General features: G+C 37.2%; 1 protein-coding gene across 1 annotated transcript in view; it reads right to left on the reverse strand.

Annotated features, from left to right (window-relative positions):
* DCHS2 (dachsous cadherin-related 2) overlaps nucleotides 1-17,762 on the reverse strand; it is a 306,411-nt gene that overhangs the window by 88,361 nt on the left and 200,288 nt on the right. Inside the window, exons 8-10 of the mRNA XM_065877536.1 lie at nucleotides 17,420-17,577; nucleotides 15,482-16,325; nucleotides 13,029-13,268 (exon numbers count right to left, since the gene is read on the reverse strand). Coding sequence (XP_065733608.1) covers nucleotides 13,029-13,268; nucleotides 15,482-16,325; nucleotides 17,420-17,577 — 1,242 coding nt within the window. The remainder of the gene's footprint in view (nucleotides 1-13,028; nucleotides 13,269-15,481; nucleotides 16,326-17,419; nucleotides 17,578-17,762) is intronic.

A 17,762-nucleotide genomic window follows, 5' to 3' on the forward strand; every position in this document is an offset into this window, starting at 1 on the left:
AAACACCATATTAACAAATTGAAGGAGAAAAACCATACGATTATCTCAATAGATGCAGAGAAAGCTTTCGACAAAATTCAACACCCATTTATGGTTAAAACTCTCCAGAAAGTAGGCATAGAGGGAACTTACCTCAACATAATAAAGGCCACATATGACAAACCCACAGCCAACATCGTCCTCAACAGTGAAAAACTGAAACCATTTCCACTAAGATCAGAAAAAAGACAAGGTTGCCCACTCTCACCACTATTATTCAACATAGTTTTGGAAGTTTTGCCACAGCATTCAGAGAAGAAAAAGAAATAAAAGGAATCCAAATCTGAAAAGAAGAAGTAAAACTCTCACTGTTTGCAGATGACATGATACTACACGTAGAGAATCCTAAAGATGCTACCAGAAAACTACTAGAGCTAATCAATGAATTTGGTAAAGTAGCAGGATACAAAATTACTGCACAGAAATCTCTTGCATTCCTATACACTAATGATGAAAAATCTGAAAGTGAAATTAAGAAAACACTCCCATTTACCATTACAACAAAAAGAATAAAATATCTAGGAATAAACCTACCTAAGGATACGAAAGACCTGTATGCAGAAAATTATAAGACACTGATGAAAGAAATTAAAAATGATAAAAAGAGATGGAGAGATATACCATGTTCTTGGATTGGAAGAATCAACATTGTGAACATGGCTCTACTACCCAAAGCAATCTAAAGGTTCAATGCAATCCCTATCAAACTACCACTGGCATTGTTCTAGAACTAGAACAAAAAATCTCAGAATTTGTATGGAAACACAAAAGACCGCAAATATCCAAAGCAATCTTCAGAAAGAAAAATGGAGCTGGAGAAATCAGGCTCCAAGACTTCAGACTATACTGAAAAGCTACAGTAATCAAGACAGTATGGCACTGGCACAAAAACAGAAATATAGATCAATGGAACTGGGTAGAAATCCCAGAGATAAACCCATACACATATGGTCACCTTATCTTTGATAAAGGAGGCAAGAATATACAGTGGAGAAAAGACAGCATCTTCAATAAGTGGTGCTGGGAAAACTAGACAGCTACATGTAAAAGAATGAAATTAGAACACTCCCTAACACCATACACAACATTAAACTCAAAATGGATTAAAGTACTAAATGCAAGGTCAGACACTATTAAACTCTTAGAGGAAAACATAGGCAGAACACTCCATGACATAAATCACAGCAAGATCCTTTTTGACCTACCTCCTAGAGAAATGGAAATAAAAATAAACAAATGGGGCCTAATGAAGCTTAACAGCTTTTGCTTTGCAAAGGAAATCATAAACAAGATGAAAAGACAACCCTAATAATGGGAGAAAATATTTGCAAATGCAGCAACTGAAAAAGGATTTATCTTCAAAATTTACAAGCAGTTCATGCAGCTCAATATCAAAAAGAGATAAACAACCCAATCCAAAAATGGGCAGAAGACCTAAATAGGCATTTCTCCAGAGAAGATATACAGATTGCCAACAAACACATGAAAGAATGCTCAACATCACTAATCTTTAGAGAAATGCAAATCAAAACTACAATGAGGTATTACCTCCAACTGGTTAGAATGGCCATCATCAAAAAAAATCTACAAACAATAAATGCTGGAGAGGGTGTGGAGAAAAGGGAACCCTCTTGCACTGTTGGTAGGAATGTAAATTGATACAGCCACTATGGAGAACAGTATGGAGGTTCCTTAAAATTTTTTAAATAGAACTACCATACGACCCAGCAATCCCACTACTGGGCATATACCCTGAGAAAACCATAATTCAGAAAGAGTCATGTACCACAATGTTCTTTGCAGCTCTATTTACAATAGCCAAGACATGGAAGCAACCTAAGTGTCCATCAACAGATGACTGGATAAAGAAGATGTAGCACATATGTACAATGGAATATTATTCAGCCATAGAAAGAAACAAAATTGAGTTTTTTGTAGTTGTAGTGAGATGGATGGACCTAGAGTCTATCATACAGAGTGAAGTAAGTCAGAAAGAGAAAAACAAATACTGTATGCTAACACATATATATGGAATCTTAGAAAGAAAATGTTCATGAAGAATCTAGGGGCAAGATGGGAATAAAGACACAGACCCACTAGAGAATGGATTTGAAGATGTGGGGAGGGGGATGGGTAATCTGGGACAAAGTGAGAGAGTGGCATGGACATATATACACTACCAAATGTAAAATAGATAGCTAGTGGGAAATAGCCACATAGCACAGGGAGATCAGCTCGGTGCTTTGTGACCACCTAGAGGGGTGGTATAGGGAGGGTGGGAGAGAGGGAGACGCAAGAGGGAAGAGATATAGGGATATATGTGTATATATAACTGATTCACTTTGTTATAAAGCAGAAAGTAACACACCATTGTAAAGCAATTATACTCTAGAAAAGATTTTAAAATAAATAAATAAAGACAAACAAACAAACAAAAATGTTTGTGCCCAGTTATGTTACTCTGTTCATGCTCCAGCACAGGAGGTGAGCATGTAGAATTGCTCACGTGTGTATTTTTGGTTCATTTTGTTTTCTACTTAGTATTCAGTCTGTTATCTGGAGTGAGAAATGTGGTACCACATTATTATGCATTTTGAAAATAATTCTTCCTATATTTCTGCAGTTTCATTTCCCTTCAGAGAAAAGTGTCACATCATTTCCATCACTGGGTATGAAGATCTCTCATACCATTAACTTGAACGAGTTTATCCCATGACATTGCAGCTTATTTGCACCTCACACAAGTTCCTTTCAGTCATTTTCCTATGTTCTTTTCTTCACTGATGACTATCTAGGTACAGACATAGTACTTAGCACATATGATTTACACTTTAATAAATGATGAAACACTCTTCTTTGGACTTAACAAAAAACTTCAATTACACATTTCCATCTTGCCTGTCTTAAAAATTAAATTTTCATCTGCTGTGATCTAGTAGATACAATATAGAACTGAGTACTGGAAAAAGTGGAATATAATGTCAGTTTTCTACAAGAATAAATATAAATGACTTCTTACTATGTCACTTGAAAGAGAAAGGATATTTGGGATTATCTGCAGGCATTTTAATAACCTTGAGAAAAAAGTCTAATAAGGCAGGATCAAAGTATTTGATATGGTATAATCAGAGGTCACCAGAAAATTTATTCTGTCATTAGGCATATTATTACTTTAATGATTATTTAACACTCATAGTGATTACTTCGATCTCATAATGACCTTAATCTCTTCTTTGGTCAAGAGAGAATTTTTAAAAATTCCAGATTGATAAAATTTGTTATTCCTATCTCATCCTACATTATGAAAATGGGGACTATACCAACTTAAATCTAATTTCTTTGTTCCTCAAATATTTGGTGAGCATAACTACGTGCCAAGCACAGTGCTGTTTGCCAAAGAGAGAGTGGTGAATCCAGCAGGTATGGCCCTTACCTGCAGGAAGCTTCCATGGAGAACAGCATCTTTTAATTTTTGGACCCTTAATTTTTCAATAATCCACTCATTTATAATATGTTATTACACATTATACATATTATATATTACATATATTATATATTATACAGTTTAAACTCCTAACACTTGTCAAATCTAGAAAATGTCTTCACATGCTTAAACATAAACTCAAATCTTTTCGGTTTCCCTTCCTCCTATTGGTCTACTTATTCTCTAATGTGCTTTACCTTTGTATCCAATACTCCCCTGACATTTTAGAAACTTTCAGATGTTATCATTTCTATTATTCTATATAGCTTTGATCCCTAAGGTAACAATCTACTCACCTTCAATCCTCCTAGTATATTATTAAGGATAAATGAGATCTTTATTTATAACTGTAGCTTGCACAGATATGATTTCACACTCCAAACTTCGCACCCTTCACAACTTAAATAATGTGAGCTAAATTTAAAGTATTGTACTATGGCTCTTTTAGAATTCAATTAGTGCCTTGCTTCTTCCTCCTCACACACTTATAATCCTCCAGATTAAACACAACATCATCAAACTTGAGAACAAAGAAAATAAAAGTAAAATAGAGATTATTGAGTCTAATTCCATCACCTTACTAAGAAAATTGGAAATCTGGATCTGAAGATATTCAGTGATACACTTACAACACACCAAAGGATGTGTGTGTGTGTGTGTGTGTGTGTGTGTACACATACATATATCTGTTCTTAGACCTCAAGACCTACAGCCTTATGACTTCTTGCTTTCTCTTACTCTAGGATACGCCTCTTCAGTTCATTTCTTTTCCTCTTCAGTCCAGCCCCATGAATTAACACTTTGGCAACCTTGCAAATTTCCTCAGGTACTGTGGCTTTTTACCAAAGATGGCCAGCAAAACCTCAGTCCAGATTCATTCCAGCCATCTCTCTGTCCTCCTGGAATATCCAGCAGATAACTGGGGCTGGAGAAAACTTCACAAAAGCATAGATGGAGGCCACTGGAATGTTACTGTCATCTGGCAATCTTTCCAGCTCTCTTTGGTCACCCCTCTCCTATTCATTTCTTCTACCCGACCACCCCTGGTTCACTCTCACAAATCATTTCCCTTCCTATTTCCTAGAGAAAATGGAGGCATTGGGAAAAAGCTCCCTCAACTTTCTGCATCTGTATTCAACTCTACCTCCTTCTTTGTGTCTCAATGGCAAAGGTAATCCTTCAAATACCCTCTTGAAATTTTCCTGTCAGTTCTAATCTTTCCCATTTATAATTTTTCCTTAAATTATAGTTTAGCTGTAAGAAACAAGACTTTTTCCTCCTCTTTATAGCCAAGCATCTTTTTAAAATTCTCTGCAGCTAGCTTGAAACCACTGCTGTATCTAGTTATTCTTTCTACAGTCACCAGTAAGCTTCTGGTTGTAAGATCTACTGACCATGTTTAGTTGACTTGTTTTCTCTTGGCTTCAGGTATTGCTGACTGATGTTAAAAAACACAGAAAGGAAGGAACAAAGAGAGAGAGAGGAAGGCAGGGAGAGAAGGGGAGAGGGAAGGAGGGAGGAAGGAATTCATTCCACCTCTTTCCCACTTCACTGGCTTCAGTTTCCACCTATATGCAGATGACACATATGTATTGAGCGCCAGTTATTTGGTTGATTGATTCATTCACTTATATGTTTATTTATGCAGTGCACATTTACCAAGTGCCAGGCACTGGAAAGATACCATTGAATAATGAGTACTTATCTTGGTCCTCAGAGCTCCCCTCTAGTGAGGGAGATGGTGTGGGGGAATATGTGAAATCACTGAGGAAGGGGATCAGGGAAGACTTATTACAGGTAGATAGTTTGTTCATTTATTATCTTATTCAATAAACATACAGAGAGAGTGATAGCGGGTGCCAAGGTACCATGCCAGGTGCTAAGGATATAACTGCTGGCAAGAAGACACATTCTTTGCTCTCACAGTGCTTATAGTGTAGCACTGGATACAGAGAAGTAAGCAGACAATTACAATTCCACATGGTAAGACATGACTGAGTGAGTTTGTGTTGCTTTCTGTATAAGCTTAGACCCTAAATATAAATAGGATTTAACAAGTAAGAGGGAAGAAAGTGTTTGAATGCACTCAAAATAGAAACCAAACTCCATACCGCAGTCTACAAAGTCTCATGTGATGTGGACTCAAGCTCTTCTCATATACTTGCTCCTGCACTATATTCCTGGCCCACGGGCTTCACTTCTGCTCTCTGAACATGCTAAGTGTCTTTTTGTTGGGGCCTTTGTAGTTGCTGTTCCCTCTGCCAGCTCCTCCCTCTGTCCTTTACATGGTGTACTAGTTATTAAACTGTTTTGACTCAGCTCTGAATCCGTTCTTCCCCATTCCGCCCTGCGATGCTGGGGCTAGGGAATCTGCACACCACAGCTGTGCAGAATCTCCTTTGCCAGCTGAGCCCCTCTTAAGATCTGCCACAAAGGGACCCTCGAGGGAGATTGAGGTCAGAGGAGAGCAGATGGGACTTCTTCTTCCTGTTTTCTTATTTTCCCTGTCAGCAACGCCATTTCTTCTAGTGCAGAAACTGCTCACAACTTTCTATTTTGGCACTCCCAGACCAGGCTCTGCAAGGCCCCTCCTCTCATTTTTTTTCCTAGGTTCTGATAATCTCGACCTATTCTCCTTGTTTCCAGGGATTAGGGGTGGTAGCTGCTTCCTACCGTTATTTTTTTCTGTGTTACTTCAGGATTCCCTTTCTGTTTATTCAGCCTTCCAACACCTGTATTGTAATAGCTGGTTTTCCTGACTGCACCTGATTGATACGGTACTTGGCACCAGGACTGGGTCCCAGGTATTAGGGATTCTGAGATTGATTTGGTTATGCCTTTGGCCTTAAAGACAGTGCTGGGTTCCCTGCCCACAGGAAATGGAACACTAGTAATTTCTCATTTTCAACGGTACCATGATCATTTAAATTATCACCTGTGTTTGATTGTGATGAACTGACTATTAAAGGATTTCTATTCCTTAGAGGACCACGTGGGGCTGACTTTGGCCATGGGATAGTAAAAGGAGTATGATGTGAACTGGCTGTCTCTGAATGCAATGGGAACTTACAGAAAGAAAATTATAAGCTGAGTCTTTAAAGTCGCAGCTCAAGTCATAGTCAAAAAACCGAAAAACTTCTAAGGAAGCCCCCAAATTAATCTCTCTGAAGATCAGAACCAAATTGAACAGCAGATATATAACAGGTAACTTCTTGCAAGGGGATACCTATTCACGAGAAGACCTACAACCAGAGTCAGATCTCAACATACTGCAGGCAGTTACATGCAAATATGACTCAATTAGAGACAGCTTATAGTTTTCAAATAATAGCAAGATTTTTCTAACTTATATTGAATAAATCTGTGGAAAATATGTGGAAATCAATTCTAAGGATGTGAAACCCAGGAAGATAAAATAGTACTTTGGTTTCAGCTGGATTTATTGATGTGGTGTTCCTACCAGAGATTCTGAATTTAATGTGCTAGCTCTTTTAGTTATTTCCCTTGACAGTTTCTTTTGATTGGCTGCATTCAATAGTGGTCTATCATCATTGAGATTGAGATGCCAGATCTTCCCTTGCGTACTATACAGAAAGGAATCAAAAAGCTTAAGGAAATGGAGAAGAACATTAGGGTGGATTTACCAATGGTAAATTTATCATGACATGCCCACCACCCTCCTCTAACTACATTTACCAACAGTTCAGAGTATTCTCCCTTCATAAAGACCCTGGGAAAGCCATTGGTTAGAGGGACACCAGCATCTTTTAAATGCCCTCTGGTAGTTGCCCTCTGTGTAGGCTGTGGACGATGGTGCCACTGGTCCCAGGGACCACCTTTTGAGTACCAACACTCTCGAACTTTCTAGACAAGATGGCAGAGTAGAAGAACCTTGAGCTCACCTCCTCTCATGAGCACACCAAAATCACAACTAACTCTGAACAACCATCGATAAAAGACTGGAACCTATGAAAAAAAAGACATTCTATATCCAAAGACATAAAGAAGAAACCACAGTGAGATGGTAGGAGGGGAGGATTCATGATATAATCAAATTCCATACCCCTCAGGTAGGCAACCAACAAACAGGAGAACAATTATATTGCAGAAGTTCTCCCACAGGAGTGAGAGTTCTGAGGCCCATATCAGGCTCCCTAGCCTGGGGGTCTGGAATATGGAGGATTGAACCCCCAGAGCATTTGGCTTTGAAGGCCAGCAGGTCTTGATTGCAGGAACTCCACAGGACTGGGGGAAACAGAGACTCTACCCTTGGAGGACTGCAAAAGCGGTGACTTCATAGGACCTTGGGTCAGACCTACTTGCTGATCTTGAAGGGTCTCCTGGATGGAGGGAGATGGAGGGAGGGTGGGCGGCTGTGGTTCACTCTGAGGACAAGGGCACTGGTGGTGCAGGTACCAGAGAGTATTCATCAGCATGAGCTCTCCTGGAGGCCGACATTTTGGCACCAAGACCTGACCTCATCCAGTAGCCTGCAGGATCCAGTGCTGGGCTGCCTCAGGCCAAACAACCAACAGGGTGGGAACACAGCTCTGCCCATCAGCAAACACGCTGCCTAAAGACTTCCTGAGCCCACAGCTGCCTCTAGACATACTCCTTGACACTCCTGACCATCAGAGGGCCAAGACCCAACTCCACCCACCAGTGGGCAAGTGTTACCAAGTCTAAGCTCATACCAGTAGCCGCACAACAGGCCAGTAATTGAGAGACAAGTTGTTGGGGCAAGGAGTAATGACTTTATTTGGAAAGTCAGAAAACTGAGAAGATGGAGGGCTTGTGCCCCAAAGAACCATCTTGCCTGAGGTAGAATTCAGGCTTCTTTCACACTAAAAGGGGAGGGAGTAAAGTCAAACACTTCCTGGTTCCCATCAACCTCCGGAGGGGAACATGTTCATTTGTTCCTTCCTGCAGTCACTCACTGGTGAACCTGGTCAGGATGTTTCCTGTGAGCTAAACAAAGGTATTTTAGCTTAATGCTCATTACCTGGGAGGCAGGGTTCTGAGAGTTGGGTCATTATGTATAATTTAAGCTTTTGGGCAACATCCCTTTAGTGATTAACTTGCAATAGAATACAAAAGGTTCTTCCCTATTACATAGGCACTGGCCCCTCCCACTAGGAAGCCTGCACAAGCCTCTAGACCAGCCTCATCCACCAGGGGGGAGGGCAGTTTTCTTGCCAGAAGCAAGAAAACTCAGTCCTGCAGCCTGCAGAACCGAGTCCACAAACACAGGTCAGAATCTACCCTGGGACTAGTTGGTCTCTGGCCCTTGGGTCATGAAAGGAGACTGTACTGCTGAGACATATAGGACATCCCCTACAGAGGGCCATTTCTCCAAGGTTGAGAAACAAAACATATATAGAAATACAAAAAAATTTAGACAAAATGAGGAATGTGTTCCAGATGAAGGACCAAGATAAAACCCCAGAAGAATAACTAAGCAACATGGAGATAGGCAATCTACCTGAGAAAGAGTTCAGAGTAATGACTGTAAAGATGATCTAAGAACTTGGGAAATGAATGGATGCACAGAGCAAGGAGTTATAAGAAGTTTTAAAAAAAGAGTTAAAAAATATAAAGAACAACCAAACAGTTAAAGAACACAGTAACTGAAATGAGAACCAACACTCTATAGCAATTTGTAAGGACTATCACAAGTGATCTGATTTCATCCAGCAGGAACAATGGTACATCTTTATGTAAACTCTTCCACTATCAGCCATCATCTACTCAGCAGAGATAAAGATCATCTTAGCATCCAGTAGGTCATCACACTGATCTACTACCATGATGACATCATAATTGGATCTGATGATCAGAAAATTGTAAGAAACTTAGATGTCTTAATTAGATATACCTGTCAGACCATTGGTTGGCAAACCCAGTGGACAAATACAGCCTACCCCCCTGATTTTGTGAAGTTCTGCTGAAACCCAGCCACGCTCAATTCTTTATGTATTATCTATTGCTGTTGTCTTGCTCCAACATCAGAATTAAGTAGTAGAGACTGTATAGCCTGCAAAACCTAAAACATTCACTATCTTGCCCTTTACAGAGAAAAGTTTGCATAACCTTGTCCTACGGTAAAGGTAGGCGAGTGATAGGAGTTGAGAATAGAGGGGAAAGCTACAGTCACTTATTAAAGTGCCTAGTTGTTAAGCTAAAAGAGAAGAGAACTTCATCCTCAAAACCATGAGGAATTAATTAAGAATTCTGACCAAGGGAGTGTTGTTTTCAGATTTACTTTTCATGAAAATATTTTTTCATGTAATTCCTCAACTGTACAATGCCTACACAACTCAAACATTCCTAAAGGAAAAACAGGATTGTACCTTGCTGATTGAATGAAGAAATAAACAAATAAATGAGTTCTGAAGAGTAGCAGCCTATTTCACAGATGTTCCGGTTTCTCAAATCATATAGTCAAAAAAATTTACTAAACTCCTATGTCATAGCTTGCATTATCTTAGGGACCTGGGATAAAAGCAAGTAAAATATGTTCTGAATCCATGAGTTCACAGCTTAAAAGGCAGGCAGAAAATTAGACAATCAAATTTATATCAAAGTATAATCAAAACACCATGTATTAAATGAAATAGGATTATATTTCAAAGTTTTAATAGTGATTGTCTCTGGGTGAGTAGTCCTTTTTGTCTGTTTAATTTTTTCATTAATTCTAAGACACATTTTTTCCCCAAATTTTAATATATCTGAAGTTAGATGCTTCTTACAATTAATAGTGTCTTAGATTCAATGAAATAGATGAAATACTGTCATGGCAGTGTTTCTCCTTTGCTCCAACAGCAGGCTGTTGGGTGGGGTTATGCATCCAGCATGAGACAGTTTCTGGGAAACCAGATGTAGAGTTTGTTCAAGATAGATACAGAATACAATTTTTATGGGATAGAGAATAAGATTTCACTATAGAATTCGACATTTTTGTATGGTGATGTGCTGTTGAATTATTTTGTATTCACCATGAATGAGCCAATGCATCACCAGGACTGAGTCATCTTCCCTGCTGGGGCACCCTTTCCTCCCAGGACTGGGGGAGAGGTACCCTTAGGGATAGATCTTTTCCCACTAACAATGGAGCTCTTGTTGTTGGCACCAAATGCTGCAGCAGTTTTAATATCTTAGTTAAAAAGTGGTAGTTGTTTTTCCCTTTTAATACAAGAAAAAACTCCTGTTAGAACCAGTGTGAGTCATACATCATAAACATTCAGTGCTCAAATTCCTATGGGTTTTGAATGCCAAACAATGCTGTTAGGCTTACATTTTTAAAAACTACATTGCAGAATGCTAGAAAACGTATGTTAACCTTTCTAGTATTAAGTAATGCTATAATATTTTTAAAAATACAGACTATAAAGTAAACCATTCATAAATTCCAATATGATGCCAGTTATGTTAAAATCTTGACTACATCATTTAATTCTTGTGCATAATCCTTTTTCATTGTCTTAACCCAATAAGCAAAAAAAAAAAAAAAAAAGATTTAGGAAAAATATGTTCAGAAACACATGCATACACCCAAATTCACATGCATTTACATAACCACTGGCTTAACAGATCTGGCTTCATTAAAAACACTGAGATTCCCAGTAAACCAAAATTGTCTACAAAACTTGTGAAGGTGCGTGAGACTCAGGAAATGCTAATGTGTATCTCAAACACCCATAAAGCCAAAGCCAGAAAACCAGCATTTTTGCATCTAAATTCCCTGGCAAACCATAATCTCTAGAATAATGAACTTTCAATTCAATTATAAGTAACAGGTTGCAGACCATTCATTCCAAAAGAAAATTACACTAACGCTTGGCAATTTGACAGTAAAAATTGGAAAGCATATTTATGGCAATCATCTTTAGTTGACATATGAAAAATTTTGAGAGAAATTCTTTTTGCCTTCAAATATTAAAGCAAATAAATCCTTTAAGTAGAGTCCATTTTAAAAAATAAAATTAATAAAATAAAGTCAAAGGGAGGAAGCATTTTACAGACTTTAAATGCTTGCTAAATCACATGTCAGTGATGGGTTCAGCATATGTCTGTGTACTTTGGGAAGTGGTTTCTGTGTTGCCCGGAGCTCTGCATTACTCAATTTACACCAGAGAATCCTCTCGGAGAACTTTACTAAACTGGGTATATTGGAAACACAAAGCTTATGTATGTTCTCCATTGTTTCTATCAACTAAAAACCACACTGCCAGAAATGTGCTAAATTCTTTAAGCAGAGTTGGGACAAGCAATTGTTAGCACACTCCAGTCCTCTTGGTGAGCACAGTAAGCAAAACTCTTTGATCACACTGCCCCACTCTGGTCAAAAGAGAAAATTGAGTTGGCCCTTGAAAATCTTCATCGCATCACATAAAATGCATTTCATTAAAATATGATGTTTCCCCAAAGTGCAAAGCATCTAAACGGTATATAATTTAAAAGTTCAAGAAAATGTATCTTTTACCCCTTTGATAAACAATTTAGGAGGAAAATGCTAGTTTTCATACTATTATTTCCATAGAAACATGTTACAATTCTTGCAAGAAAAGAACAAAATATTATATTGATTATGTATTGCCACTTGCTATATACAAATGTGAATTTAAAAATACTGGCTTATTAAACTATTTGTATTAATTTAGATGGGAAAATTCAGCATATGCTGTTAATGGCAACTACTTCACTATAATTTTTATAATTATTTTGTTTAAAATTAAAAAAGGATATTATTAAAGTTACTGAAGCTTACATGGCCAAAAAAGTCATAGTGATATTGAAAAGCAATTCTAAGACATTTATAAATTCCTAGCCATAGTAACTGTTTACTTCAAAGTCATTTGTCTGAACACAGTGGTTGATATTAATAACACAACAGTAATACAGTAATGATGGAAGTTAACATTTATTGACTGTTTATTGTGCCAGATACTGGTCTCAGCCCTTTGTAGGTAATAACTCATTCATATTCATAACAGAATTATGAATTAGGCTGTATCATAATCCCCATTTTACAGATAAGCAAACAGAGGATGAGAGAGAGCTAGTATATAGCTTATTAAAGGTTACACAGCTTAAGTGGTGGTTCTAGGATTCAAAGCCAGGCAGTCTGACACCAGCATCCAATCTCTTCCATTATGCTACATATAGAGAAAATAAAGAACGATTTACCTTCTGGTACTCCATGTATCTAGCTATTACAGTCTGAAAAAAGTGTGATCCTTTGTCTATACTTCTGTTTATTATCAAAATCAAATCAATAAAATGTATATTAATTAGATATGTATCACTCTACTATAAGTAATAATAAAAATCAATACAAGCAAATGCTATAAAAAGTACACACTATGCATTCAATTTTTTTTTTCTGTGTATGCTAATTAAAGAAATTCTAGAAGTTTGAAAGAACTAGCAACTGTTTTCAAGTTTCTGGTAAATGTCAATTTTTGCTTTTAACATCGATTATTTAGTTCCCACATTTTTGAGTTACCTGAATCTCTGTCCACAGCTTCAACTCTTGTGACAAACTCCCCTGGATTTTGATTTTCTTTAACTAAAGCTTCATATAGGTGCTGTTTAAATACTGGGGCCTCATCGTTTACATCAAGAACAGTAATTGTCAAAGTCTGGGATGAAGAAAGTGTTGGTGTGCCACCATCCAGTGCCAGAAGGGTCAGAATGTACTGACTTTTTAACTCATAATCCAAAGGCGAAGTAGTAGTTAGTAAACCTGTTTTGAAAGAAGAGAAAAGCAATAGGTAATATTCTTTGGAGAAGTCATGCTTACTATACTTTTGTCTAACTCATCTAAGTTGCTAAAAATTCAGAAGCTTTCTCTGTTAAAGAATAAATATTATGAAACCAACTTTAAATTTATATATTATCTGGAATAAAAGAGAACATCTTTCATTAGAAAAGTCATTCTAATTTAAATTATAAGGATGAATGAGAATTCAGAAATAATCCATAACATATCATTATCTACTAAGATGATTACATCAAGAATATTTATCTACCCAACATCTACCCTCATTTTTTTTTTAATATTTATTTATTTGGTTGTGCCAGGCCTTAGTTGCTGCACATGGGCTCCTTAGCTGTGGCACGCGAACTCAGTTTCAGCATGCATGTGGAATCTAGCTCCCTGACCAGGGATCAAACCCGGTTTCATTGGGAGCGCGGAGTCTTAACCACTGTACCACCAGGGAAGTCCCTCTACCTTCATTTAAAAATATATCTAGGTTCTAACAGTATCCCTCTTCGTGTCAAAGGACACTTCATGTGTAAAAGTGACCAAGTTACAAAAAGTATGGCTACATCCTTTAAGAGATTTAGTTTTTGTCAAAGAGTTATAGTCTCTTTATACTAATCTCATTTAACTGTCTTTTTTTATTAACAAAAAATAGTAAAGACTATAACTCGGACAATAAACTTCATGAATACAATGTCTCCATCCAACTGCCATTTAAGCATGTAACTCATATAAGCAACTTGCACACATATATTTGTTACATAACTCCAATTGTCACATTTTTTCTTTTAGGATTGTTGTTTGCTCCTCTAACACGTGTTCCTCCTATAAGAACTTTTCTTCAAATAATTAAAGAGGCTTACTGATTCAGATTTTATATATAAAATGGTTTCTCCATAATTGCTTATCATTTTACACTTCATAGCCAAAAGCCATTGAAAATATCAATTTGTCTTCTTGATAAAAAAATATGAGCTTTGTGAGAGGAAAATAGCCTATTTCATAAGAGTGCCTTCAGCAATTAGCATTTTATGTCTTTGAAAAAAATATCTCAACTGAAACAGCCACTGCAATTGTTTAAGATTCAGGATATCTATATTACTGAGACGCAATTCTAATTTTATCCACCCTCTTTAACAATCTGAAATAGACCTTCCTTAGCCATTTTGGAAAGCATTTTAAATATCGTTTAAATAGATCCTTGGAGACCCCAGCTCTAACAGAAATCACCAACTGGGTCTGGACTATCTCTCTGTCAGTTGGGCTTTTAGGTGGTGTTCATGCAGGTCTCAGAACAGAACCATATGCACAGGATTTAATAAATATTTTGATGAAATTTTCCAACAGTATATAGCCAGACTATAATCATGACTTCCAAATTCTACACATTCAGTCCCATTCCAAATAATGCTCTTACTAACAGTTGGGCCAAATGGTATACATCTGAGATTTTTTTCTAAGGCTCATGCAGAAATGATTTTATTTTTTAGAGAATGAAATGGTAGTCCATCACTTCAATATCTTCTGAAAATCAGGTTGAGGGAATTTCATTTCCAATATAACAAGAATGACACTTTGAATGTATAATTGTCCATCAAACTACATCAAAAATTTTAGAAGATGTTATCTGACAATATGGTAACAGCAAGACAAGGGAAGTGACAGTGAGTGCCATTTCCAAAGAGTACTTGACAGTGAATAAATGCTTCTGCCAAAAATAAAATGTTTCAGTTGTGAAAAGTAAGGGTCTTAATGTCAATATCAATACAACCATTTAAAAATACATGATTTCCAACTATTTACAAGTGTATGTTTGTATGATCTTAGAGATAAGTTTCCATACTAAAGTCTTTGAACAATGTTGACTCATGTTCTACCTTGATTCACTCTTGGTATCATCTCCTACCCTATGAAAACACACAATGGGGGTAAAGAAGTTGGCTACTGTATATTCATCCCAGGAAATATGAGCTAGCTACAAAGCAGGTCAATGTTAACAAACAGGCCAATTACTCTTTGTTCTCTGAATATGACCTCTGTGCCTATCATCTGTATAAGTTAAACAGTAAATCGAGTCAAATTTCCTTAAAGCATATGCATCTTGAGAACTATGATTTTATAACAGAGGAAATGAAAAAGGTAAATGTAAGCAAGTGATCACAGGCTTTAACTGACAGTGACAAGGACAGTACCTGATGACTCATCTAGCATAAAGGCCATATTTTCATTTCCTGAGAGGATGCTGAATGTTACTCTTCCATTCCTTCCTGCGTCTGGATCTTGAGCAGTTATGTGGTGCACCAAGGAGCCCACCGCGGCATCCTCTTTGACAAGGGCGATGGGGAAAGATGTAAAAGTGGGGCTGTGGTCATTTATATCCAAAATCACTACCTTCACCATCAGCGATCTCAGTCGCCGGTCTGTCACATTCACAGCCTGATCGGATGCAGTTACTGTCAGGACAACAGTCGGAACTCTCTCTCTGTCAAGGGGGGAAGCGGTGACCAAAGTGCCAAATGAGGGGTGGATGAGAAATGGATTCACTCCAGGGTGGTGGGCTTCAATGAAGTATTGTACTCTACTGTTCAAAAAACTGCCATCGCCATCTTTGGCATTGAAAACGTGCACCAGAGTCCCGACAGGGGCATTCTCTTCCACGCTGATCACAATGAACTCCTCCCGGAAAGATGGGGAATGGTCATTCTGATCTTCCACAGCAACACTAAGGAAGACTGTGCTATTCACGGGAGGGTTTCTGCTGTGGTCTTTTGTTAACACCCTGAAAATATACTGGGACGTCATTTCATAATCCAGTTCCTTAAAGAGGAACAAGTCTCCCGTCGAGCTGTCTACTTCAAAGTGACCATCCTTGTCATCTGCAGCGATACTAAAATGTAACTTTCCACTATGATGTTGTTGAAGGTGATCAGGTGACTTTATCAAGCTCATTATTTTTGCAGGCTTCAAGTTTTCTGGTATAACTAAGTGTTTAATATTCTGAGAAATGAGAGCTCTCCCTTTGGATAGTGGTATCACCTGAAATAAGAATAAAAAGGAGTTGTTAATTTGGGGTTTTTAAAAAGACTTCACAGGTGCTGCTATTCTTTTGGAAGCTAATTCCTTCCAGTTGTGTAATATGCATATGTTAATTGGTGAGAAAATGTCTTTTTCTTATCTTGTATAATTCCAGTATGCCTCTGAAGACTGAAAACTGCATAATAGCTAGGAGATAAGAAAGTATAGGACTTTCCACTCCCGTTTGCTGCAATGGATGCAATGATAGTTTGGTGAGGCTATGCTGTTGTTTACGTGAACTGTAGTTTTATGGTTCTTCAAAGACAGTGTACAAGAGCTAGTTCTCCAAGCTAATCTAAGTCCTAGAAACTCATATTTCCTTAATGACAACATCTGCATACATTTAAGTATCATATGCCTTTGTTTATCTGAAACCAGATTCTTGAGATATTATGATAGAAGTTTCTCCTAACCCACATATCCTTAATCAATAAAGAATATAATTTGGAAACAGAACTCTTGGGGACATATATTCTTGATTAGTATACATACCTATATTAATATTACTGATTATCACGTGCTTGAACAAAAAAATCTTCCTGTAAACAGTCATTTTGCTTCTGATGAGGTGATGTAATTTTTTCCTACTATGGAGACTTCCTACAGCTTGTTTGCTCATTACGACTAAAGGAAAGTCTTAAAATACAAATCTCAAGTGCCTTTCCTAATTTTAAAAATAATTACAAAAACTATGCAATTTATATTGGTCATTTATTTACACACGTTTCTCCTGCAAATTTACCAGGTCCTTGCAATTAGGAAAAAGTAAAAGAAAAGATACTTTTTGTTCTTTATAAACAAAGCAGGATAAACATCCACATAGTGATGGAGGTAAGTATCTTGTCAGTAACTGTACAAAGTTAAAATAAAAAATTATTTAAACCTAATCATTTCTCAAGTGATAATAAAATCACTTAATATAATGCAGACATACATCTGCAATGCTCTCTAAAAAGAGTATTCGTATATTTAATGTATCTTCACTCTACATTTGTATATAAAATAAAAATGCCCTCAGAGCATCTTTCCACACTTTGTGCGATATGAGCTATTACCTGAATATTAATAACTGCCTGTCCTTGAAGAGGAGGCACCCCCTGGTCTCTGGCAATTACAGTCATCCTGTAAAAAGGTCCATAATCATGTGAAAGTACTCTGGTTGTTCTTATTTCACCACTGTTGGCATCAATCTTGAAGTGATCAGTACTACCCTCTACACACAAACACACACAAAATTAAGAAGTTAATGTTAGTTGACAATGCAGAATACAGAGAATTAATTAATCCAAATATACATGTGATCATTTGGAAATTTTATTTACCTTAAACTCTGTGTGAATATGAGCATAAGGATAATACTAAAAATACAGACAAGAAACATAACATTAAAAAAATTAT

Source organism: Phocoena phocoena, chromosome 5, assembly GCF_963924675.1.
Source record: "Phocoena phocoena chromosome 5, mPhoPho1.1, whole genome shotgun sequence".
NCBI lineage: Eukaryota > Metazoa > Chordata > Mammalia > Artiodactyla > Phocoenidae > Phocoena > Phocoena phocoena.